Raw genomic sequence first — 23,728 nt, 5'->3', positions numbered from 1 at the left:
TCACCATGTAGAAATTACAGCTGTGTTTATACATGGTCCCCCCATTTCAGGGCACCATAGTTTGAAACACATGGCTTCACTGATGTTTGTAATTGCTCAGATGTGTTTAATTGCCTCCTTAATGCAGGTATAAGAGATCTCTCAGCACCTAGTCTTTCCTCCAGTCTTTCCATCACCTTTGGAAACTATTATTGCTGTTTATCAACATGAGGACCAAAGTTGTGTCAATGAAAGACAAAGCCATTATGAGACTGAGAAACAAGAATAAAACTGTTAGAGACATCAGCCAAAACCTTAGGCTTCCCAAAATTAACTGTTTGGAACATTATTGAGAAGAAAGAGAGCACTGGTGAGCTTACTCATCACAAAGGGACTGGCAGGCCAAGGAAGACCTCCACAGCTGACGACAGAAGAATTCTCTCTACAATAAAGAAAAATCCCCAAACACCTGTCCGACAGATCAGAAACACTCTTCAGGAGTCAGGTGTGGATTTGTCAATGACCACTGTCTGCAGAAGACTTCATGAACAGAAATACAGAGGCTACACTGCAAGATGCAAACCACTGGTTCGCCACAAAAATAGATGGGCAGGTTACAGTTTGCCGAGAAGTACTTAAAAGAGCAACCACAGTTCTGGAAAAAGGTCTTGTGGACAGATGAGACGAAGATTAACTTAGATCAGAGTGATGGCAAAAGCAAAGTTTGGAGGAGAGAAGGAACTGCCCAAGATCCAAAGCATACCACCTCATCTGTGAAACACGGTGGTGGGGGTGTTATGGCCTGGGCATGTATGGCTGCTGAAGGTACCGGCTCACACATCTTCATTGATGATACAACTGCTGATGGTAGTAGCATAATGAATTCTGAAGTGTATAGACACATCCAATCTGTTCAAGTTCAAACAAATGCCTCAAAACTCATTGGTCGGCAGTTCATTCTACAGCAAGACAATGATCCCAAACAAACTGCTAAAGCAACAAAGGAGCTTTTCAAAGCTAAAAAATGGTCAATTCTTGAATGGCTCAATCACTCGATCTGAACCCAATTGAGCATGCCTTTTATATGCTGAAGAGAAAACTGAAGGGGACTAGACCCCAAAACAAGCATAAGCTAAAGATGGCTGCAATACAGGCCTGGCAGAGCATCACCAGAGAAGGCACCCAGCAACTGGTGATGTCCATGAATCGTAGACTTCAAGCAGTCATTGCATGCAAAGGATATGCAACAAAATACTGAACATGGACCTTCATTTACATGACATTGCTGTGTCCCAAACATTATGGGGCCCTGAAATGGGGGGACTATGTATAAACACAGCTGTAATTTCTACATGGTGAGACCAAAATGTATAAAAATGGCCTTTATTAAAATCTGATAATGTGCACTTTAGCCACATGTGATTTTTTTTCCATTACAAATATCAAATTGTGGAGTGCATAAGCAAATAAATAAATGATGGGTCTTTGTCCCAAACATTATGGAGGGCACTGTAAATGTTCAGATACATAACTGCAAGCGGTAGTATTTCCTTGTAATATAATTAATTCACTAAAATATATAACTAGAGTCTTGTCATGTATTAGATGCGACTTTCTAAACATTGGTTTTAATTGTGATAATTCTCTGCCACAGAGGGTAGTTGAGGCCAGTTCATTGGCTATATTTAAGAGGGAGTTAGATGTGGTCCTTGTGGCTAAAGGGATCAGGGGGTATGGAGAGAAGGCATACCCCCTTCTCAGGACTCAGGATACTGAGTTGGATGATCAGCCATGATCATATTGAATGGCGGTGCAGGCTCGAAGGGCCGAATGGCCTACTCCTGCACCTATTTTCTATGTTTCTATAAAACTATTGTTTATGTGTAGCTTTGCCTGTAAACATTAATCTGAAATATTTAGACAATGTTGGAAGGATAACATTATTAGAAATCCAAAGGCCTATTGCAAATGCACAGAAATATCTGACAATATTGACATCAAGTTTCCAACCTATACTGCTCAATACTATACTACAATACCATCACTCTTCCCTTTCCCAGACTACACACAGACACCACAATCGTCTACTGTCTTTACAATATCCAAATCAATTTGTCACAGGTGCATTTGTAACGGAACCTTGTGCAGAGCTTCAAAACCAAAAGATGTTGATACCACTAAGAATTATTTATCACATACTCACCACTGTATATTCTCCACTGGGGAGGGATGAAAAAATAAATGATCCATCTTCTCCTGACACAACACTGCACAGGAAAGATTTAGCTTCATCTGTTGCCTGAAACCCTTCAACCAGAGATAAATTACAGCCAGCGATGTCCTACCAACAAGGAAGGGAATGTTAATTGTCAAAAGCAATTACTTCATAAGTTGAAAAATAACAGCAATTTAAATGCTTTCAATGAGATCAAGCATAGTCTCAATCTTCTCCGCAAGATTACCCCTTTCTGTTTAGGCTCCCAAAGACTCTTGAATAAAATTATATACGTATATTTTTTAAAAGGCAAATAATCGTTCCTTATGAATGCACAGATTGTAAATGTTTGTAACTCATCTTGCAAAATATAATTCACCAATTCTAATTGAATGGTTATCTTAAGGTCACATTATTCTCTCTCACCTTCTTTGTGACTGATGACGAAAACAGTAGAAACACTACACCTTTCATTGGCTCACCATCACTTCGCACAGAGCCCAAAACATCGTACCCAGCAACCACAAGAGAATCAATTATGTTTGCATTAGAATTTATCACCTGAACCAAAGTAGATGCCTAAACAACAAAAACATTGAATGAGTTATAATTCAAAATATCACAAGCAGTTAAATGTACTCAAGTTTCAACGAAAATTCCAATTGTATTTAGGATGCAAATTGCCCCCAACTTAAAACTGCTACAGCATCTGAAAACTCATTAAATACGAATGAAACTGTTTAGAGAATGACAAATTAAAGTAACATAACAGAGCCATAAATCTAGTTCAGAGGCTCAGGCAAGGATATATAAATATATTGAGTGCTTTATGGCCATGAGTTCAGCCACAAAATTAGGCTGTGGTCCAATTGTGTTCAAGGGTCAAAAGTGTTTTATTACCATATGACCCAAAACGGAACAATTAAATTCTTACTTGCAGCAGCACAATAGTCTGTAAAGAGGGCACTCTGTAAACAACGATAATAAACAACAAAGATACAGTATATATAATAAAAAACAAACAACAATAGTGCAAAGACAAAAGCATTGCCCTGCCCCCCCCCCCCCCCCCCCATGTAGTTCAGAGCTTAGTTGGAGGTTGTAGTGTTTAATAGCCTGATGGTTGTTGGGAAGAAACTGCTCCTGAAGCAGGATGTTAGTTTTCAGGCTCCCATACTTCTTCCCGAAGGCAGGAGTGAAATGAAATGAGAGTGTGGTCAGGGTGGTGTGGGTCCCTGATGATACTGGCTGCCTTCCCGAGGCACTGACCTCTGTAGATCCCTTCGATTGTGGGGGAGGTCAATCCCCGTGCAGGTTGGGCAGAGTTCACCACTTTTTGCAATCGTCTCAGTTCCTGGGGATTCGAGTTGCTGAACCAGGCTGTGATGTAACCAGCCAATATGCTCTCTACTGTACACCTGTAGAAGTTCAAGAGTATTTGTCAATATGCCGAATCTCTTCAATCTTCTCAGGAAGTAGTGGGGTTGATGGGCTTTCTTTATGATTGTATCAATGTGATGGGTCCAGGAAAGATTCTCTCTCGTCCACTCTGTCGATGAGTGCAGGTTCATGGATCCACGGACTTCCTCTTTTAAAGTTAACAATTAGTTCCTTCGTTTTACTGACGTTCAGAGGAAGGTTGTTGTTCTGGCACCATTCGATCAGTCGATCAATCTTCACCCCTGTATTGACTTGTCATCATCCATAATCTGCCCAACAACAGTGGTGTCATCGGCCAATTTGAAAATGGAGTTGGAACTGTGTCCACCTACAGTTATGTGTTTAGAGTGAGTATAGCAGGGAGTTATGCACACAGCCTTGAGGTGCTCCTGTGCTGATGGTTATTGAACAGGAAATATTGCTGCCAATTCATACTGATTGTGTTCTGTTGATGAGGAAGCCGAGCATCCAGTTGCAGAGGGATGCAGAGGCCGAGTTCCGTGAGCTTGGTAACCGGTTTGGAGAGGATGATGGTGTTGAATGCCGAGCTGCCTGCAGTCTATGAACAGTCTGATGTATGTCCAAGCGATTCAGTGCAGAGTGGAGAGCCAGCGAGATCGCATCCTCCTTTGATCTATTGTCACGGTTGGAAAATTGTAGTGGGTCCAGGTTCTTGTTGAGGTAAGAGTTGATATGCGCCATAACCAACCTCTCAAACCACTTCATCACCACGGACGTTAGTGCCACTGGTCAATACTCATTGAGGCACGGCACCTTACACTGCTTGTATTATTGATGCAGGAGGGTACCTGCATCAATAATGAGAGGTCCACAAAAACTCCAGCCAGTTGGTCCGCACAGTCTTTACAAACACGACCAGGTATACCATCAGGTCCAGACACTTTCCAAGGGTTCACCCTCCGGAAGAATCTACGGCGTCGGCCTCTGTGACTCTGATAGTAACACCATCTGAGGCTATGGAGGCTCGGGAAGGCACATCAATGTTCTCCCTATAAAAGCGTGCGTAGAACACATTGAGCTCATCAGGGAATGATGCTTCACTGTCGTTTGAGCAGCCCCCTGGTCTTACCTTCAGGAAGTGATGGCAAGCAAGCCTTGCCACTGCTGCCAAACGTTTGTCTTGTCCTCCAGTTCAGAGCAAAAGTCCCTTTTCACTTTTTTTATGGCCTATCAAGGGTGTATCTGAACTTCTTGTATGACTGCCTCGCCAGACTTAAATGCCCAAGATCAGATTCTCAGAAGAATGGTATCCACTCTTCTCCAAATACATGCAACACAACTTGGCATGTATTTGTGTAGGTAAGAACTGCAGATGCTGGTTTAAATCGAAGGTAGACACAAAATGCCAGAGTAACTCAGCAGGTCAGGCAGCATCTCTGGAGAGAAGGAATGGGTGACTTCTTCAGTCTGAAGGATCTCGACCCGAAACGTCACCCATTGGCGTGTATTTGTACGCACATTGTGTGCCAGTCCTGAAGTTAATCGGCCGGTATCGGTGATGCATTTGTTAATGAATGACAACTGCATAGTGACATCTCAATGAGATAATCTGCATCAAGAAATTCTACGGCCATCACATATAACAATAACTACACATTTTGAGTTCTGCAACAGACATCACATATAAATTATTCACTTTCAGAATTTTCCAAACAGATACAAGGCATTAACCATAACTTACTTTTTGTAGAGTCCAGGTAGGGTGAGAAGCAACAATTTCATAGTCACCAGGCAGCACCCTCGTAAATGCATATCTGCAAAAAGATAGAAAATGTCACTTACGTTTAGAATGAAACAAGAGCACATTTACCATCATGTTACAACGTGTGTGTAAGCATACACATACTTTCCTCCAACTTGAGTCAATGACGTCTGATCCACCTCCGTTCCAACCTTTCGTAATGTAACTTGAACGCCAGCAGGCCCGGAACTTTGACCTTTGCTTAACACCTGAGAAAAGAGGTCATATTTACAACCTGTGGAAAATTCACCTTATTCATTGACAATTTGAGACGAATTCAAGAAAAATATTTAAATTAAATTGCAAGTTATCAATTCCTAAGCTATCAGCCATGAAGATGAAATCAGAATCATGGATGTTTATTTTAATTGATTTTGTCTTCCTCTGAAAGGCCTGAAATCTCAGAGGCTTGCTCCCCAATGCATCTAATCATACATCTTCAAAAGCAAAGTTGTTCTACAATGTAAAAGGTATTTGTTGTAAATTTACCGATTAACCCACAGATACAAAATAAATATCTTTCTTACCTTTCCAGAGACAGAAAATCCAGTAAACATAAAGTTTATGTCCTCGCCTTTGGTGCAAATATCATTAACGCCATCTATGTGAAGATCCACGTTTGTCGGCTCTGGGTGCATTGGGGGGGGAAAGAAAGTGTTCCTTTCAAGTGGCGAGTGATTATAAAATTCCAACAAGTCGCAATGCTAGATGCGGCATTATCTTACATTACCTCACATATTCTTTAGAAGGAGCTTATGCCGACTCTTGGTCATGGTCTAATTATGGGCAACATTCTCAGCATTCTCCCTGTCAATCCCCACCAGAATCATGTGGTTCCATAACATTACCTCTCATTTTCCTCAACTTGAATAACCGCACTTCATCCTTTCGGCAATCCCTTATCCCAGGAATCAGTCTAGAAAATCTTCTCCGCGCTGCTCCAATACAAGCACATCCATTCTTAGATATGGAAACCTACACTGTACCCAGTACACTAGGAGAGATGCTGGTTTAAATCAAAGGTAGACACAAAATGCTGGAGTAAGTCAGCGTGACAGGCAGCATCACTGGAGAGAAGGATGGATGATGTTTCGGGTCGAGACCCTTCTTCAGACTGATGTCAGGGGAGGGGGCGGGACAGAGAGAGAATGTAGTCAGAGACAGTAAGACTGGTGGGAGAACTGGGAAGGGGGAGGGGGTGGAGAGAGAGGGAAAGCAAGGGCTACTTGAGGTTAGAGAAGTCAATGTTCGTACCGCTGGGGTGTAAGCTACCCAAGCGAAATATGAGGTGCTGCTCCTCCAATTTGCACTGGGCCTCACTCTGACAGTGGAGGAGGCCCAGGACAGAAAGGTCAGATTTGGAATGGGAGGGGAAGTTAAAGTGTTTAGCAACCGGACGATCAGGTAGGTTAAGACGGACTGAGCGGAGGAGTTCAGCGAACCGATCGCCGAGCCTGCGCTTGGTCTCGCCGATGTACAGAAGTTGATGCCCAGAACAGCGGATACAGTAGATGAGGTTGGAGGAGGTGAAAGTGAACCTCTGCCTCACCTGGAAAGACTGTCGGGGTCCTTGGATGGAGTCGAGGGGGGAGGTAAAGGGGCACGTGTTGCATCTCCTGCGGTTGCTGGGGAAAGTACCTGGGGAGGGGGCGGTTTGGGTGGGAAGGGACGAGTTGACCAGGGAGTTGCGGAGGGAATGGTCTCTGCGGAAAGCAGAAAGGGGTGGAGATGGGAAGATGTGGCCAGTAGTGGGATCACGTTGGAATCAGTACCAGTGGGATCAGTGCTAGATGACTGGCTTGTTAACTCTAAGAAACTTCAGGAATCAGATGAACATTTAAAATATAGAATGATACCTTCACATTTAGTTTAAGCTTTTCTCCAATCTCTTGACTTCCAACCATAGAACTATTGAAGAAGAGTCATGACCCAAAACATCGCCCATTCCTTCTCACCAGACTTGCTGCCTGTCCGCTGAGTAACTCCAGGCTTTTGTGTCTACCTTCGGTTTAAACCAGCACCTGCAGGTCCTTCCAACATATTACTTTGAGCAACTACATGTAATGAATTATCATTTGTAAAACAAAACTGCTTCATGACAGAGAAATTCCTTATCAAATGGACCTTGGATATCACTGAGAATTGACGTTATTTCAGAGAGCTTTAAAGAAATAATCAAACATCCCAAGAAATGGTTGAAAGCTTCCACAAAACCATTTTGACGATATCAACAAAATTAAATAAAATCTTTTTTAATATACTGATAAGAGATAAATATGATTTCCATCATGCAGCTGGAGATTTTAGGGATTTAATACCTATAACAAAATTGAGCCTATTTCATGACGTTTTAAGGTGAAAATCAAATCTGCCACAAAAATATTCTATGATAACCCCATCAAAATTATTCTTCCAGGCTGAAAATTTGCTGCCCATACTCAGCCTGGCCTACATAGACTAGACACAGCAATGTGGTTGACTGGTAAAACAACCTCCTTAAATCAGGTGTAAATATGGATGGACAATCAATGTCAGCTTCGGTAACATTCATATTTCATCAACAAATAAAATGTATTTTTGAGAGAGATACAGGGTTCACGTCGACTAACAATCACTCGTACACCAGTTCGATCCTACACACAAAGGACAATTCATCTGCAACCCTGCACATCTTTGGAATATGGGAGGAAACCAGAGCACCCGGAGAAAACCCATGCGGGGAGAACGTACAAACTAGGTACAGACAGCACCCGTAGTCAGGATCGAATCCGGGTCTCTGGTGCTGAAAGGCAGCAACTCTACCACTGCACACAGACTAGTGCCATCCTTACATTCTGCAGTCAACTACTGTCCCTCCAAACCAAATGGGGCAACAAAAAAGATCAATGTACAGGTCGGACATTCACCTGTGACCACAATTCACAATGAACAACGTTCATGGCCATACAGTGGCATTTACTAACAAAATCATAATTCTGTAAAACAGATTTATGAACCCATTATTCTATAATTGTTTGTAGCTGCATCATCACATTAATATATTTAACAGTCAATTCATGCAAAGAAACGAGTGAATTGAAGAACAGTGCATTGTTACAAAATAGAAGACACAAGAAACCACTGATACTGCAATCTTGAGCAAAAAACACAAAGTGCTGGAGTGATTTAGTGGGTCAGGCAAATTCTATGAAGAACATGATGGGCGACATTTTGGGTTAGGAACCTTCTTGAAAATTGATTGTTGTAGGGAGGAGAAGGCTGGAACAGAGGTGGGCGGACAAAGCCAGACAAATGATAGGTGGATACAGGCGAGGAGGGAGGAGGGTGATTGGTGAACAAAGGTCATGTATGAAAAGAAGTCTTCAGAGAGAAGTGACGTGAATTGTGGGGCCAGAAGAATGGATGTGGGTGGAAGGGAGGGAGAAAGCTGAAAGCGGGCAGAATAGTGGGAGAAATGGGTGCATATCAGGTAGGACACAGGGAAGAAAGGGGGACAACAAAAGAGGGGGTGGGGGTTGTTTAGTTACCTAAAACTGGAGAATTCATTGTTCATACTGTCGTGGTGTATGGTACCCAAGCAGAATATGAAGTGCTATTTCTCCAGTTTGTGTACAGCCTCACTCTGGCAATGGAGAAGGCCCAGGTCAGAAAGGTTGGAATGGAACTGGGAAGGGAAGTTAAAATTATTCGCAACCAAGAAATCCACTAGGCCTTGGTGGACTGAGCATAATTGTTCAGCACACTAGGTTTCCTAGTCTACTTGGTCTCTCCGATGCAAAGGAGGCCACATCGGGAGCATTGACGGCAGTATATGAGGTTAGAGGAGTTGCATGTGAGGAGACATTAATAAGGAATTCATCTTCAACACCAGGATGCAAGCCATGTTTACTAAAGAAAGAGATCTCAGATATCTAGAATGGAAAGCCTCATCTGTTCAAGGAAGAACTGGAGGGCCCCAAGACCCTCCAGGTGGGAATGGATGTCCATGGTGATGATGAGGCAAAGGGAGCCTAGGAATTGAAGTGTTGAAGAGAGTGCGATGTGTCTCAGATGTGTCGCAAGGGAGTGGACAAGGGGGGGGAATAGAATTGAAGTATTTGGTGATGAGTTCTGTGGGACAGAAACAGGCAAAAGTGATGGGCCTGCCAGAGCAGTCCTGCTTGAGGATTTTGGGAGATAGAAATGGGTTGTACACGACTGGGGAACTCTAAGATTGAAAGCGGTGGAGGGAAGAGTGGGTGAGCAGTTTTGGGCACCATATCTGAGGAAGGATGTGCTGGCATTGGAGAGGGTCCAGAGGGCGCGAGAATGATCCTGGGTACGATTGGGTTAATGTATGAGGCTTGTGAGATGGCTCAGGGCCTGTACTTGCTGCAGTTAAAGAAGGATGATGGAGGGGAGATCTCATTTTAACCTACTGAATAATGAAAGACCTAGATAGAGTGGATGTGCGAGGATGTTTCCAGTAGTGGGAGAGTCGAGGACCAAAGAGCACAGACATTGAATAGAGATGAAGAGGACTTTCAACAGCCAGAGGGTGGTGAATCTGTGGAATCCGTCATTGAATATTTTTACCGTGGAGATTGATAGGTTCTTGATTAGGTTACGGGAAGAAGGCAGGAGAATAGATCAGCCTTGATCACAACAGTAATGCACTTTTCTGGTCTGAATGGCCTAATTCTGTTCCTATGTCGTGATCTAAGATTGCCAGAGGTGTTAAAATCAGTAATGGTCTGGGAGATGATGGCCTGATGTTTGTCTGTGGAGTCTTGTAGGGTAGTTATGAGGTGTCTGAGAGTTGGCACCTGACCTCAGCACAGTAGAGGGCAGCCTGTCAGACTACAACCGCGCCTCCCTTGGTGTCCTTTTTGATAACAATATTCAGATTGTTGGGATTGAGTGAGCTGAGGGCTGGATGTATGTTCAGAGGGGATGAGATTGGTGTGGTAAGAGGAGTGAAGTCAAGATGATTGATGTCACACTAGCAACTGAAAATAAACGGGTCCAGAGAGGGTAAAGGCCGGCAAGGGGAGTCTACGTGAAGAAGGAATGTTGAAGATGAGGAAAAGGGTCGTCACTGGGAGGTGAGGACTCCTTGTCGGATAAAAAGGCCCTGAGTCGAAGGCAATGGAAGGAGCTCCACATCACAACGGGCTCAGACCTGATTGAGCTGCGAGCTTCTGCTGAGGACATGCAATGGAGAGGGGGAGGTGGGGGGATGGTGTAAACACTCTAGGTTTTCACAAAATACCAAAAATACAAGCTGATTTTAGTCAGAATTGAAAAGTACTCACCAAAGCTCCACCCTAGGGGGGGCTCAATCTTTAAAATGAAATCCCCCTAGAAAAATTGTAATAGACATTATAGAACAAGGCACGCTTATTCACAAAGAAAGTGGTCCTTTCACCAATGCAATAATTAATCCACAGATGGCTTTATCAATGCCAGCACAACACTCCAAATCAGAACACTTTATAAAATTTATTAAGTTGATTCTGCAGAGATTACACACATTTATAATGAATTATACCATTTTTAGTTTAGTTGAGTTTGAGATACAGCGCGAAAACAGGCCCTTCGACCCACTGTGTCCACGCCGACCAGCGATCCCCACACATTAACACAACCTAGGATCAATTTTTATATTTATACCAAGCCAATTAACCTACAAACCTGTACGTCTGCGGAGTGTGGGAGGAAACCGAAGATCTCGGAGAAAACCCACACAGGTCACGGGGAGAACGTACAAACTCCGTACAGACAGCACCCGTCGGCAGGACGGAACCCGGGTCTCCGGCACTGCAAGCGCTGTAAGGTAGCAACTCTACTGCTGCATCACTGTGCCGCCCTAAAGCTAGTTTATTAAAACTACCAAACAGTTGCATGAGCTGCTCAGATTATCATTGGTCAAGTAACTAGTCAATACTTTTTATAAAACTGAGATAATCATTGAGAAAGTGTGAAACAAAAAACAGTTTCGAATTTGGAATAGGATTATCATAAGCAAACAGGCGGCACGGTGGCGCAGTGGTAGAGTTGCTGCCTTACAGCAAATGCAGCGCCGGAGACTCAGGTTCGATCCTGACTACGGGTGCTGTCTGTACGGAGTTTGTACCGTTCTCCCCGTGACCTGCGTGGGTTTTCTCCGAGATCTTCGGTTTCCTCCCACACTCCAAAGACGTACAGGTATGTAGGTTAATTGACTGGGTAAATGTAAAAATTGTCCCTAGTGTGTGTAGGATAGTGTTAATGTGCGGGGATCGCTGGGCAGCGCGGACTCGGTGGGCCGAAGGGCCTGTTTCCGCGCTGTATCTCTAAATCTAAATCTAAAATCTACAAATTGATTCACACCACCATAAAGATATTATCATAGTTTACAAAATGTGTTACCTTGTCATACAGGGGAATCATGAAGTAGCCATTGTTGGGAGCACAATCTGTCTGGTATTTCAGCGTTCCTTGTTTTGTGTATAGTTTGATCTGTGAAAGCAATCACGGTTTTCCTTTAATTTAGAAAATTAAAAGTATGGCTCAGAAACTTCAGTTCAGAGAACATTTGCTTCATCAATTCCTTTTATATTTGTTAAACATAATCTAAACATTCTACATTTTTAACCCCAACGTAAAACTGGGCTTACAGACCATTATATCATGTCAGTGGGGCAGAATAGGGATAGGTACAAGAAGAATTCAAAATTAGCACCCCAGCAAAATGCCATTTTTGATTCAGATCGGCCATAATGTAAATGAACGGCAGGACAAGGAGCTGAATAGCCCACCCTCTCCCAATGTTCCTCCTTTTCCACACCAAGTTTCATGGCCTAATATGGCATGCGTTCACAAAGAGCTGGAGTAACTCAGCGGGTCTGGCAGCATCTCTGGAGAATATGGATAGGTGACCATTACTGAGAAGGGTCCCCACCAGAAATGTCAACTCAGTACTAGGCCCATTGCAGTTTGTGGTTTACATCAACATGATCATTATGTAGAAGGCATGATTAGTAAGTTTGCAGAAGACACTAACATGGGAGGTATTGTGGATAGTAAAGATGGTTATCTAAGGTTACAGCTGCAGTTTGATCAGTTAGGCAGGTGGGCTGAGGAATGGTTAATAAAGTTTAATACGGATAAGTGCGAGGAGTTGCATTTTGGGCAGGACCTTCACAGTAAATGGCAGGAACTGGGGAGTGTTGTGGAGCAGAGGAATCAGGAGTGCAGGTATGTAATTTCTTGAAGGTGGTGTCACAGGTGGATAAGGTAGTCAAGAAAGCTTTCAGCACTTTGGCCTTCATCAGTCAGGGTTTTGAGTATAGATGTTGGGACGTTATGTTACAGATGTACAAGCACTGGTGAGGCCACAGTTGGGGTACTGTGTTCAGCTTTGGTCACCCTAATATAGGAAAGATGTTGTTCAGCTGGGAAGAGTGCAGAGAACATTTAAGAAGATGTTGCCAGTGCTTGAGAGCCTGAGCCATAGGGAGAGGTTGAGCAGACTAGGACAGTATTCCTTGGAGTGTGGGGGAATGAGAGGTGATCTTATAGAGGTGTATAAGTTCATGAAGGAAATAGTTTGGGTAGATGCACTACCTCAAGAAAGCAGCTGGTATCATCAAAAACCCACACCACCATGCCTACACATGTTACCATTGGGAAGAGGGTACAGAAGCCCGAGAACCATTTATTTGTTGTGTTTAATGTGCCTGTAAAGCTGCAGCAAAATAAGAAATTCATTGCCATAGGAAAATTAAAACTCTCAATTCTTGATTCGCTTAGCTCCAGATGACATCAAAGACAAGATCGACACAAAATGCTGGAGCAACTCAGCGGGACAGACAACAGGATAGTTGCTCCAGCATTTTGTCTTTATCTTCGGAGTGAACCAGCATCTTAGAAACATAAAAAATAGGTGCAGGAGGAGGCCATTCGGCCCTTCGAGCCAGCACCGCCATTCATTGTGATCATGGCTGATCATCCACAATCAGTAACCAGTGCCTGCCTTCTCCCCATATCCCTTGATTCCACTAGCCCCGAGAGCTCAATTTAACTTTCTTTTAAATTGATCCAGTGAATTGGCCTCCACTGCCCTCTGTGGCAGAGAATTCCACAAATTCACAACTCTCTGGGTGAAAATGTTCCTTCTCACCTCAGTTTTAAATGGCCTCCCCTTTATTCTAAGACTGTGGCCCCTGGTTCTGGACTCGCCCAACATTGGGAAAATTTTTCCTGCATCTAGCTTGTCCAGTCCTTTTATAATTTTATATGTTTCTATAAGATCCCCTCTCATCCTAAAATCCAGTGAATACAAGCCTAGTCTTTTCAATCTTTCCTCATATGACAGTCCCGCCATCCCAGGGATCAATCTCGTGAACCTACGCTGCACTGCCTCAATTACAAGGATGTCCTTTCTGAAAGTCTAGATACACTACATCCACTGGCTCCCCTTCATCCATTTTACTTGTCACATCCTCAAAAAATTCCAGAAGATTAGTCAAGCATGATTTCCCTTTCATAAATCCATGTTGACTTGGACTTATCCTTTTACTGCTCTCCAAATGCACCGTTATTACCTCTTTAATGATTGACTCCAGCATCTTCCCCACCACCGATGTCAAGCTAACTGGTCTGTAATTCCGTTTTCTCTCTCGTTCCTTTCTTGAAAAGTGGGATAACATTAGCTATCCTCCAATCCACAAGAACTGATCCTGAATCTATTGAACATTGGAAAATGATCACCAATGCGTCCACTATTCCTAGAGCCACCTCCCTGAGGACCCTGGGATGCAGACCATCAGGCCCTGGGGATTTATCAACCTTCAGTCCCATCAGTCTACCTAAAACTATTTCTCGCCTAATGCAAATTTCCTTCAGTTCCTCTATCCCCTTAGATCCTCTGTCCTCGAGTACATCTGGGAGATTGTTTGTGTCTTCCTTAATAAAGACAGATCTGAAGTACCTGTTCAACTCTTCTGCCATTTCCTTGTTACCCATAATAATTTCACCCGTGTCTGCCTTCAAAGGACCCACTTTGACTTTGCTACTCTTTTTCTCTTAACATATCTAAAGAAGCTTTTACTATCCTTCTTTATATTCTTGGCCAGCTTCCCCTCGAGGGTCTCGACCCGAAACGTCACCCATTCCTTCTCTCCCGAGATGCTGCCTGACCTGCTGAGTTACTCCAGCATTTTGTGAATAAATATTTGTACCAGCATCTGCAGTTATTTTCTTATATTCCCCTCGTACTTCATCCTTTCAGCCCGTATTGCCCGTTTTGTTACCTTCTGTTGTCCTTTCAAAGTTTCCCAATCCTCTGGCTTCCCGCTACTCTTTGCTGTGTTATACATCTTTTCTTTTAGTTTTATTCCATCCCTAACTTCCCTTGTCAGCTACGGTTGCCCCCTACTCCCCTTAGAATCTTTCGTCCTCTTTGGAATGAAATGATCCTGCGTCTTCCAGATTATGCCCAGAAATTCCTGCCATTGCTGTTCCACCGTCATTCCTGGTAGGATTCCTTTTCCAGTCGACCTTGGCCAGCTACTCTCTCATGCCTTCATAGTGACCATTGTTCAACTGCAACACTGATTTAACCTTCTCCCTCTCAAATTGCAGATTAAAACTAATCACATTATGTTCACGTTCCTTTACCTTGAGTTCCCTTATTAAATCTGGTTCATTGGACAACACTAAATCCAGAAGGGCCTTTTCTCTGGTAGGCTCCATTACAAGCTGGTCTAAGAATCCATCTTGGAGGCACTATACAAACTCTCTTTCTTGGGGTCCTGGACCAACTTGATTTTCCCAGTCTACCTGCATATTGAAATCCCCCATCACCACAGTGGCATTACCTTTCTTACATGCCAGTTTTAATTCCTGCTGCATCTTACACCCTACATCCAGGATACTATTTGGGGGTCTGTAGATAACTCCAATTAGTGTCTTCTTACCTTTACAATTCCTCAACTCTATCCACAGTGACTCTACCTCGTCAGTCCCTATGTCACCCCTTGCAAGGGACTGAATTTCGTCCCTCACCAACAGAGCTACCCCACCGCCTCTGCCAACCTGCCTGTCCTTTCTATAGGACGTAAAACCCTGAATATTAAGTTCCCAGGCCCGATCCTCCTGCAGCCACGTCTCTGTAATCCCCACAATGTCATATCTACCAACTTCTAACTGAGCCTCAAGCTCATCTACTTTACTTCTTATACTTCGCGCATTCATATACAATACTTTTAATTCCTTACTCATCTCACCTTTCACATCGATTCCTATTACACTTGGCCATACTCTCCTATGCCTTTGTGAGTTTTCTTTCCCATTGGGGTCATTGACTATCCCTTTACTCTCTTTCCCTTTAACTCCATCCTTGACTATCCCATTTGACCCCCCCCACCCCCTATTTAATTTAAAACCACCCGTGTAGCAGTGGCAAACCTGCCCGCCAGAATGCTGGTCCCCCACCTGTTGAGGTGCAATCCGTCCCTTTTGTACAATTCCCCCTTACCCCAAAACAGATCCCAGTGGTTTAAGAATCTAAATCCCTGCCCCCTGCACCAGCTCCTCAGCCACGCATTCAGGTCCTGTATCTCCCTGTTCCTGCTCTCACCAGCATGAGGAACTGGAAGCAAACCGGAGATAACCACCCTGGAGGTCCTGCTTTTCAGCATTTTTCCGAGCTCTCTAAAGTCACGCTGCAGAATATTCATCCCCTTCTTTCCGACATCATTCGTGACGACATGCACCACTTCCGGCTGTTCACCTCCGCACTTGAGGATTTTCTGCACCCTCTCCATGACATCCTGGATCCTGGCACCAGGGAGGCAGCACACCATCCTCGAATCCCGTCTGTTGCTGCATAAACCCCTGCCGTACCTCTCACAATGGAGTCTCCTACTACCACGGTGTTACCTGACGTCGGCCTCTTGGGTTTTGGCTCAACAGCACGTTTTGCTTTGCAAACCAGACTGCCGCTCAGTGTGGCAACGTCTTCTTCCCCGACAGCTTCCAAGTGGGTGAACATGTTCTCAAGAGAACCTGTTCTGCAGTACTTTCCAAGATATCCAAGACAGGTTTTGTTGCTTTTAATTCAATGGGCCTCAGTGAAGCAAGCTAAGTTCCTAATAAGCCACTGGAGTTGAAAAAATGTACAATTTTGACACTGTCACAGAAGGCAGGAGAGTGGAGTTAGGAGGGATAGACCTGACATGATTGAATGGCAGAGTTGAGTTGACTTATTGGGCCGAATTCTGCTGTGATTACTTCTGATAATCACAAAGCGCTGGAGTAATTCAGCGGGTCAGGCAGCATCTCTGGAGAGAAGGAATGGATGATATTTCGGGTCGAGACCCTTCTTCAGACTGTGTCAGGGTCGAGACAAACGGGAGATATAGACGGTGATAGAGAGATATAGAACAAATGAATGAAATAAACTTATGAGTATAAGAAAATAACTGCAGATGCTGGTACAAATCGATTTATTCACAAAATGCTGGAGTAACTCAGCAGGTCAGGCAGCATCTCGGGAGAGAAGGAATAATAATAATAATAATGCATTACATTTATATAGCGCTTTTCAAACACTCAAAGACGCTTTACAAGGATTTCTAGAACATAGAGAAGTGAATAAATAGATAAATAAGTTAACGAACAGAGAAAGGAGACAGGTGAGGTGACCTTGGATGGGGGGGGGGACAGGAGATTGGCAGCAGCAGAGCGGAGGGTGCAGGTGGGAGTGTGCCTGTGGAGGAGGTCAGTCAGGTAGGATGGGGCCAGGTTATGGAGGGCTTTGTAGGTCATGAGGAGGATTTTGTATTGGATTCTCTGGGGGATGGGGAGCCAGTGGAGTTTGTAAAGGATGGGGGTGATATGGTCACGGATCGGGGAGTGGGTGAGTAGACGGGCAGCGGAGTTTTGAATGTATTGAAGTTTACTGATGATTTTTGAGGGTGAGCCATAGAGGAGGCTGTTGCAGTAGTCCAGACGGGAGGTGATGAAGGCGTGGATGAGGGTTTCTGCAGCTGTGGAGGAGAGGGATGGACGGAGACGGGCAATGTTTTTGAGGTGGAAGAAGGCTGTCTTTGTGATGTGTTTGATGACGTTGGGTGACGTTTCGGGTCGAGACCCTTCTTCAGTCTCCCGAGATGCTGCCTGACCTGCTGAGTTACTCCAGCATTTTGGAAATAAACTTATGACATCGGCAGGGGCAGAGCCCGGTCAGGGGCAGGGCCCGGGTGATGGAGGTGGTGGAGATGGTGGTGGAGGTGGTGGTGATGGAGGAGGTGGTGAGTGGAGGAGGTGGAGGTGAATGGAGGTGGGGGTGAATGGAGGTGGGGGTAGTGGAGGTGAGGGGTGGGGGTAGTGGAGGTGAGGGGTGGGGGTGGTGAGGGGTGGGGGTAGTGGAGGTGAGGGGTGGGGGTGGTGAGGGGTGGGGGTAGTGGAGGTGAGGGGTGGGGGTGGGGGTGGTGAGGGGTGGGGGTGGGGGTGGTGAGGGGTGGGGGTGCCGGGGAGGGCGGGGAGGGCGGGGACGAGCGCTGCCAGCCCGGGGCCCAAACTCACCTCGATCAGCGAGTAATTTATCTCCACGTCCGACTTCACGAACCCGCCACATCCCACCACGATGTCCTCGCCCTGTGTCAGCGCCGCGGACAGCGCAACCACCAGCACCAGTGCCCTCATCCCCACCACTGCCGCCGCCGCCATGACACTGGTCCCGCACATACCCGCCCGCGACACCGCCGCCCAGCGGCCTCCCGCACACTACACCCGCAACACCGCCGCCCAGCGGCCGCCCAGCGGCCGCCCAGCGACCTCCCGCACACTACACCCGCTACACCGCCGCCCAGCGGCCTCCCGCACACTACACCCGCTACACCGCCGCCCAGCGGCCTCCCGCACACTACACCCGCTACACCGCCGCCCAGCGGCCTCCCGCACACTACACCCGCAACACCGCCGCCCAGCGGCCTCCCGCACACTACACCCGCTACACCGCCGCCCAGCGGCCTCCCGCACACTACTCCCGCACACTACTCCCGCACACTACTCCCGCACACTACTCCCGCACACTACTCCCGCACACTACTCCCGCACACTACTCCCGCACACTACTCCCGCACACTACTCCCGCACACTACTCCCGCACACTACTCCCGCACACTACTCCCGCACACTACTCCCGCACACTACTCCCGCTACACCGCCGCCCAGCGACCTCCCGCACACTACACCCGCAACACCGCCGCCCAGCGGCCGCCCAGCGACCTCCCGCACACTACACCCGCTACACCGCCGCCCAGCGGCCTCCCGCACACTACACCCGCTACACCGCCGCCCAGCGGCCTCCCGCACACTACACCCGCTACACCGCCGCCCAGCGGCCTCCCGCACACTACACCCGCTACACCGCCGCCCAGCGGAGCGCCCGTGACAGCGCCGCCCAGCGGACCTCCCCCGCACACACACCTCCCGCTACACCGCCACCCAGCGGAGCGGCCGCGACACCGCCGCCCAGCGACCTCCCGCACACTACACCCGCTACACCGCCGCCCAGCGGACCTCCCCCCCGCCCAAACACCTCCCGCTACGCCGCCACCCACCAGCGGATCTCCCGCTACACCGCCACCCAGTGGATCGGCCGCGACCTGCAGCCCACCCCAGTGAGCAGCTGCGCCGAAGGGACGGGAACCAATATTCATACTGTTTGCTGGGTTGGAGGAATACTAATGTCTCTAACTTCAAGTACCCCTTGTATCCCCTCTCTCCCCGTCCCTTCCCCACCCGAGTCATGGTACGAGTTTCACGGTCGTCCTGGTGAGCTTCATTGCATAACACAAGGCAAGGAATAGAGGAACATGAGTTTGTAATGCAACTGTACAAAGTACAAATAAAACCACAACTGAAGCTTGTGATGACATTTTGGAAGAATGTATTCCTAAAAGAGGATGCAGGAGAATTACAACTGTGTTTATGGGGCTGGATAATTCTAAGTTGTGAGCAGAGATTGGTTTAGATGAAATAACAACCCTGGTGCATTCTTTGACTTGCAATGTTTCTGCTGACCTGCTGTGATTCTAATTTCTTGTTTTTATTTCAGACTGGTTAGCTGGGCTGTTTGAAACAAGGGAAGTTGAAGTTGCACTAGCAATTTGGCCCATACCTCCCACATCGAAGCAATGGCCAAGAAAGCACACCAATGCCTCTACGTCCTTAGAAGGCTTTGGAAGTTCTGCATTTCCCCAACAATTCTCACCACCTTCTACAGATGCACCATAGAAAGCATTTTATTAGGATGCATCACAACCTGGTTTGGGAACAGCTCCGTCAAAGACCATAAGAAATTGCAGAGAATTGTGGATGCAGCCCAGACCCAGACCAACACAAACCAACCTCCCTTCCATTGACTCCATTTACACCCCTTTCCCCCTCTCCCATCAGGCAAAAGGTAAAGTAGTGTGTAAATACACACCTCCAGATTCAAGGACAGTTACTTCCCAGCTGTTATCAGGCAACTGAACTATCCTACCAACAACCAGAGAGCAGTCCTGAGCCACCATCTATCTCAGACCCTCGGCCTATCTTTAATCGGACTTTACTGGGCCGTATCTTACATGTGTTAAGTATCTGTGCACTGTGGGTGGCTCGATTGTGATCATGTCTTTCTGCTGACTGGTTAACCCGCCCAATTCTCTTCCACCCACATCCCTACCTCTGGCTTTACATTTCACCCTTTTCCTTCCTTTGTCTCCATTTCACCTCTGCTCGTTGTCACTATCTCCACACATCTCCACACGGGACTTTCCATCGCCCGGCGCGGCGCGGCCGCGGGACTTTCCATCGCCCGGCGCGGCCGCGGGACTTTCCATCGCCCGGTGCGGCTCGGCCGCGTGGACTTTCCATCTCCTTGCGGGGGCTGTGCGGGTCGGTCGCCTCGGTAGGGGTCGAGTTGTCTGTACGTGGGAGGGGCATGGGGGAAGAGAGAGGGAAGTTTTTGGCCTCCATCACAGTGAGGGGGTGTTTGGAGTCACTGTGATGGATGTTTGTGTTGGGGTTGTGTCTTGTGTTTTTGTACTGCTGGCTAAGTAATCTCGTTCTGAACGAATGACAAATAAAGCTATTTTGGATTTGGATTTTGGATTTGGATCTGCAATGGCATGGCAATCTCAGGCAGAGGTCAGAAGATTCTTCGTGAGGACGAACCCTCAGAAAGTTTCTGCACGTTGTGTATCTGGTCACGTTGTCAAAACCTGCGCAGACCAACTGGCTGAAGTCTTTGTGGACATTTTCATTACCAAGGTCTGAGGTTCCCACCTGCTTTAAAAAAAAGTGCCAATAATACACTTCCAAGAAGAGTAAGGTGACAAGTCTCAATGATTACCAACATCATGGGCATTGAGTCACACAGCATGGAAACAGGCCCTTCGGCACAACCTGCCCACACCGGCCAACATGTCTCATCTTCACTACTTCCACCTGCCTGCTTTTGGCCCATGTCCCGCTAAACCTGTACTATCCATGCACCTGTGCTTCTTAAACATTGCAGTAGTACCTGCCTCAACTACCTCCGGCAGCTTACTCCATACATCCACCACTCTTTGTATTCGTATTCCTATTAAATCTTTCCCCCTCACCTTAAACCTATGTCCTCTGGTTCTCGATTCCCCTACTTTGGGCAAGAGACTATGCATGTCTACCTGCTCCATTCCTCTCTTGATTTTGTACACCTTTACAAGATTACCCCTCATCCTCCTGTGCTCCAAGGAATGCAGTCCTAACCTGCTTAACCTATCTCTATAGCTGAGGCCGAGTCCTGGCAGCATCCTCATGAATGTTCTCTGTATCCATTGTAGCTTAACATCTTTCCTATAACATGGCTGAACACAATACTCTAAATGCAGCCTTATCAACGTTTTTCTACAACTGTAACATGACCTCCCAACTTCTATACTGAATACTCAGACTGATGAAGGCCAATGTGTAATGTGCAAGCAGCAATTAGACAGGTACAGGGATATCATATCATATATATACAGCCGGAAACATGCCTTTTCGGCCCACCAAGTCCGTGCCGCCCAGTGATCCCCGCACATTAACACTATCTTACACCCACTAGGGACAATTTTTACATTTTACCCAGCCAATTAACCTACATACCTGTACGTCTTTGGGAGGGATATGGGCCAAATGCAGGCAGGTGGGACATTTGGTCAGTGTGGGCAAGTTGGTCCGAAGGGCCTGTTTGCACACTGAATGATTCCATGACCTCTCCCCTTTATTGATCTCTCTATTGGCATTTCAGGAAGCAGACTATCCACACACATGTACTACAGACCCACCAACACTCACAGCTCAACTACCTCTCCTCACAGCCTCTCCCTTGCATTCTTTCTCACAATTTCCCACTCTTCGGCATAAGATATATCCTCTTCAGGAAATATGGTTTCCTCCGCACACATGTCCCCTTCATTTCTGTGTGTAGGAAAGAACTCCAGATGCTGGTTTAAATCAAAGGTGGACACAAAATGCTGGAGTAACTCAGTGGGGCAGGCAGCATCTCTGGAGAGAAGGAATGGGTGTCGTTTCGTGTCGAGATCCTTCTTCAGTCTGAAGAAGGGTCTCAACCTGAAATGTCACCATTCCTTCTCTCCAGAGATGCTGTCGGCCCCGCTGAGTTACTCCAGCATTTTGTGTCCCCTTCATTTCTCACGGTTCTGCTCTCGTCCCTCTCTCTCCCCACGCCACAATACAACAATGATCAAATTCCGCACTGTAATTTCTTACCTTTCTACTCTACCAGCCACTGCATACAAAACGTAATTCTCTGACATTTCTGCCACCTTTAACGTGATCCCGTCAGTCTAGCATCATTCGACTCTGCCTCCTCTCTGGTACACTCGCATCTTTCTTTAGTCAGTTACCACATCTATATGCAACACTCAGGCTGTGGTTGATTCAATTATGTGCATAGTTCTAGCACAACCTTGTGTTTTAGATTTAGAGATACAGCGCGGAAACAGGCCCTTCGGCCCACCGAGTCCGCGCCGCCCAGCGATCCCCGCATAATAACACTATCCTACACACACTAGGGACAATTTTTACATTTACCCAGTCAATTAACCTACATACCTGTACGTCTTTGGAGTGTGGGAGGAAACCTGAAGATCTCGGAGAAAACCCACGCAGGTCACGGGGAGAACGTACAAACTCCGTACAGACGGCGCCCGTAGTCAGGATCGAACCTGAGTCTCTGGCACTACATTCGCTGTAAGGCAGCAACTCTACCGCTGCGCCACCGTGCCGCCCACTGTTCTACTCCTTGGTCTTATAAAGCTTCCCCAAATGCATTACCTCACATTTTCACCAGTGAAATAACATTTGCCACTTTCCTGCCTAAATGAACAAGACCAACTATATCCTCCCCCACTCCACATTCAACTGAACAGCCAGCTTTTGCATCATCCACAGCTATTTGGCCATTAATGGCCAACAAGAAAATCTATCAATAATAATAAAGAGTACTTGCATGTTTCTACAGATGCCTGGATAAACCTCTATAAAAGGATCATAATAGGCTCACTGAAGCTTATAAAGACATTGATCAGTGAATCTTTGCCAACTCAGAGTAGAATATTCCCGTGTAGGAAGGAACTGCAGATGCTGGTTTAAAACGAAGATAGACACAAAAAGCTGGAGTAAGTCAGCGGGACAGGCAGCATCTCTGGAGAAGGAATGGGTGACGTTTTGGGTCGAGACCCTTGTCTGAAGGGTCTCGACCCGAAACATCACCCACTCCTTCTCTCCAGATGCTGCCTGGCCCGCTGAGTTACTCCGGTTTTTTGTGTAGAACATTCCTCACTGGCTATCAAAGCTATTCTGTGAGTGTAACCAGCACCCTATGCTGAGACAACCCCAGAGCTGTCTAACTACTGGGAACCTCTGGGAGAACGAGTGCCATGCTGGAACAAGTAGCCTCAAGGGATCTTGAATCAACTGGGCTTTGCAACTATCTTAAAGGCTTCAACTCCACTGATAGCAGGTACCTAGAATGCCAAATCTATTTGCCATGTAAATGTCCCTTGCGGCTCAATCTTCCAGCATGTAGAAGTTTCATACGTGACAGAGAAAGGTACACATAAATAACAGATCACTTTCATTGTTGGGTTGGCAAGAGCCCGTTTCTGTGCTGTATACTTCGGTAATTCACGTTAAATGATGTTTCAGCATATTGGCTTGCACAGAATGTCACAATTCAGCTGCTGTGAGATTGCAGTAAGCAGGTGAAAATATACTTGCAAGACTGCAGTGAGAGCACATTTAAATTCAGATACCATAAACTTTAT

General features: G+C 46.2%; 1 protein-coding gene across 1 annotated transcript in view; it reads right to left on the bottom strand.

Moving 5' to 3' along the window:
• The window catches only part of nomo (nodal modulator), a 75,480-nt gene extending 56,709 nt beyond the window's left edge, over positions 1 to 18,771 (bottom strand). Inside the window, exons 1-8 of the mRNA XM_078418356.1 lie at positions 17,949 to 18,771; positions 11,787 to 11,876; positions 10,691 to 10,736; positions 5,924 to 6,024; positions 5,502 to 5,605; positions 5,337 to 5,409; positions 2,621 to 2,773; positions 2,183 to 2,320 (exon numbers count right to left, since the gene is read on the bottom strand). Of these exons, the coding sequence (XP_078274482.1) occupies positions 2,183 to 2,320; positions 2,621 to 2,773; positions 5,337 to 5,409; positions 5,502 to 5,605; positions 5,924 to 6,024; positions 10,691 to 10,736; positions 11,787 to 11,876; positions 17,949 to 18,110 (867 nt within the window). The 5' untranslated portion in view covers positions 18,111 to 18,771. The remainder of the gene's footprint in view (positions 1 to 2,182; positions 2,321 to 2,620; positions 2,774 to 5,336; positions 5,410 to 5,501; positions 5,606 to 5,923; positions 6,025 to 10,690; positions 10,737 to 11,786; positions 11,877 to 17,948) is intronic.
• Positions 18,772 to 23,728: the final 4,957 nt, after the last annotated feature.

Source organism: Rhinoraja longicauda, chromosome 21 (genome assembly GCF_053455715.1).
Source record: "Rhinoraja longicauda isolate Sanriku21f chromosome 21, sRhiLon1.1, whole genome shotgun sequence".
NCBI classification, from domain to species: Eukaryota; Metazoa; Chordata; class Chondrichthyes; order Rajiformes; family Arhynchobatidae; genus Rhinoraja; species Rhinoraja longicauda.
Note: the sequence above shows the minus strand (reverse complement) of the source record. Positions and strands in the feature narration are given on the sequence as shown.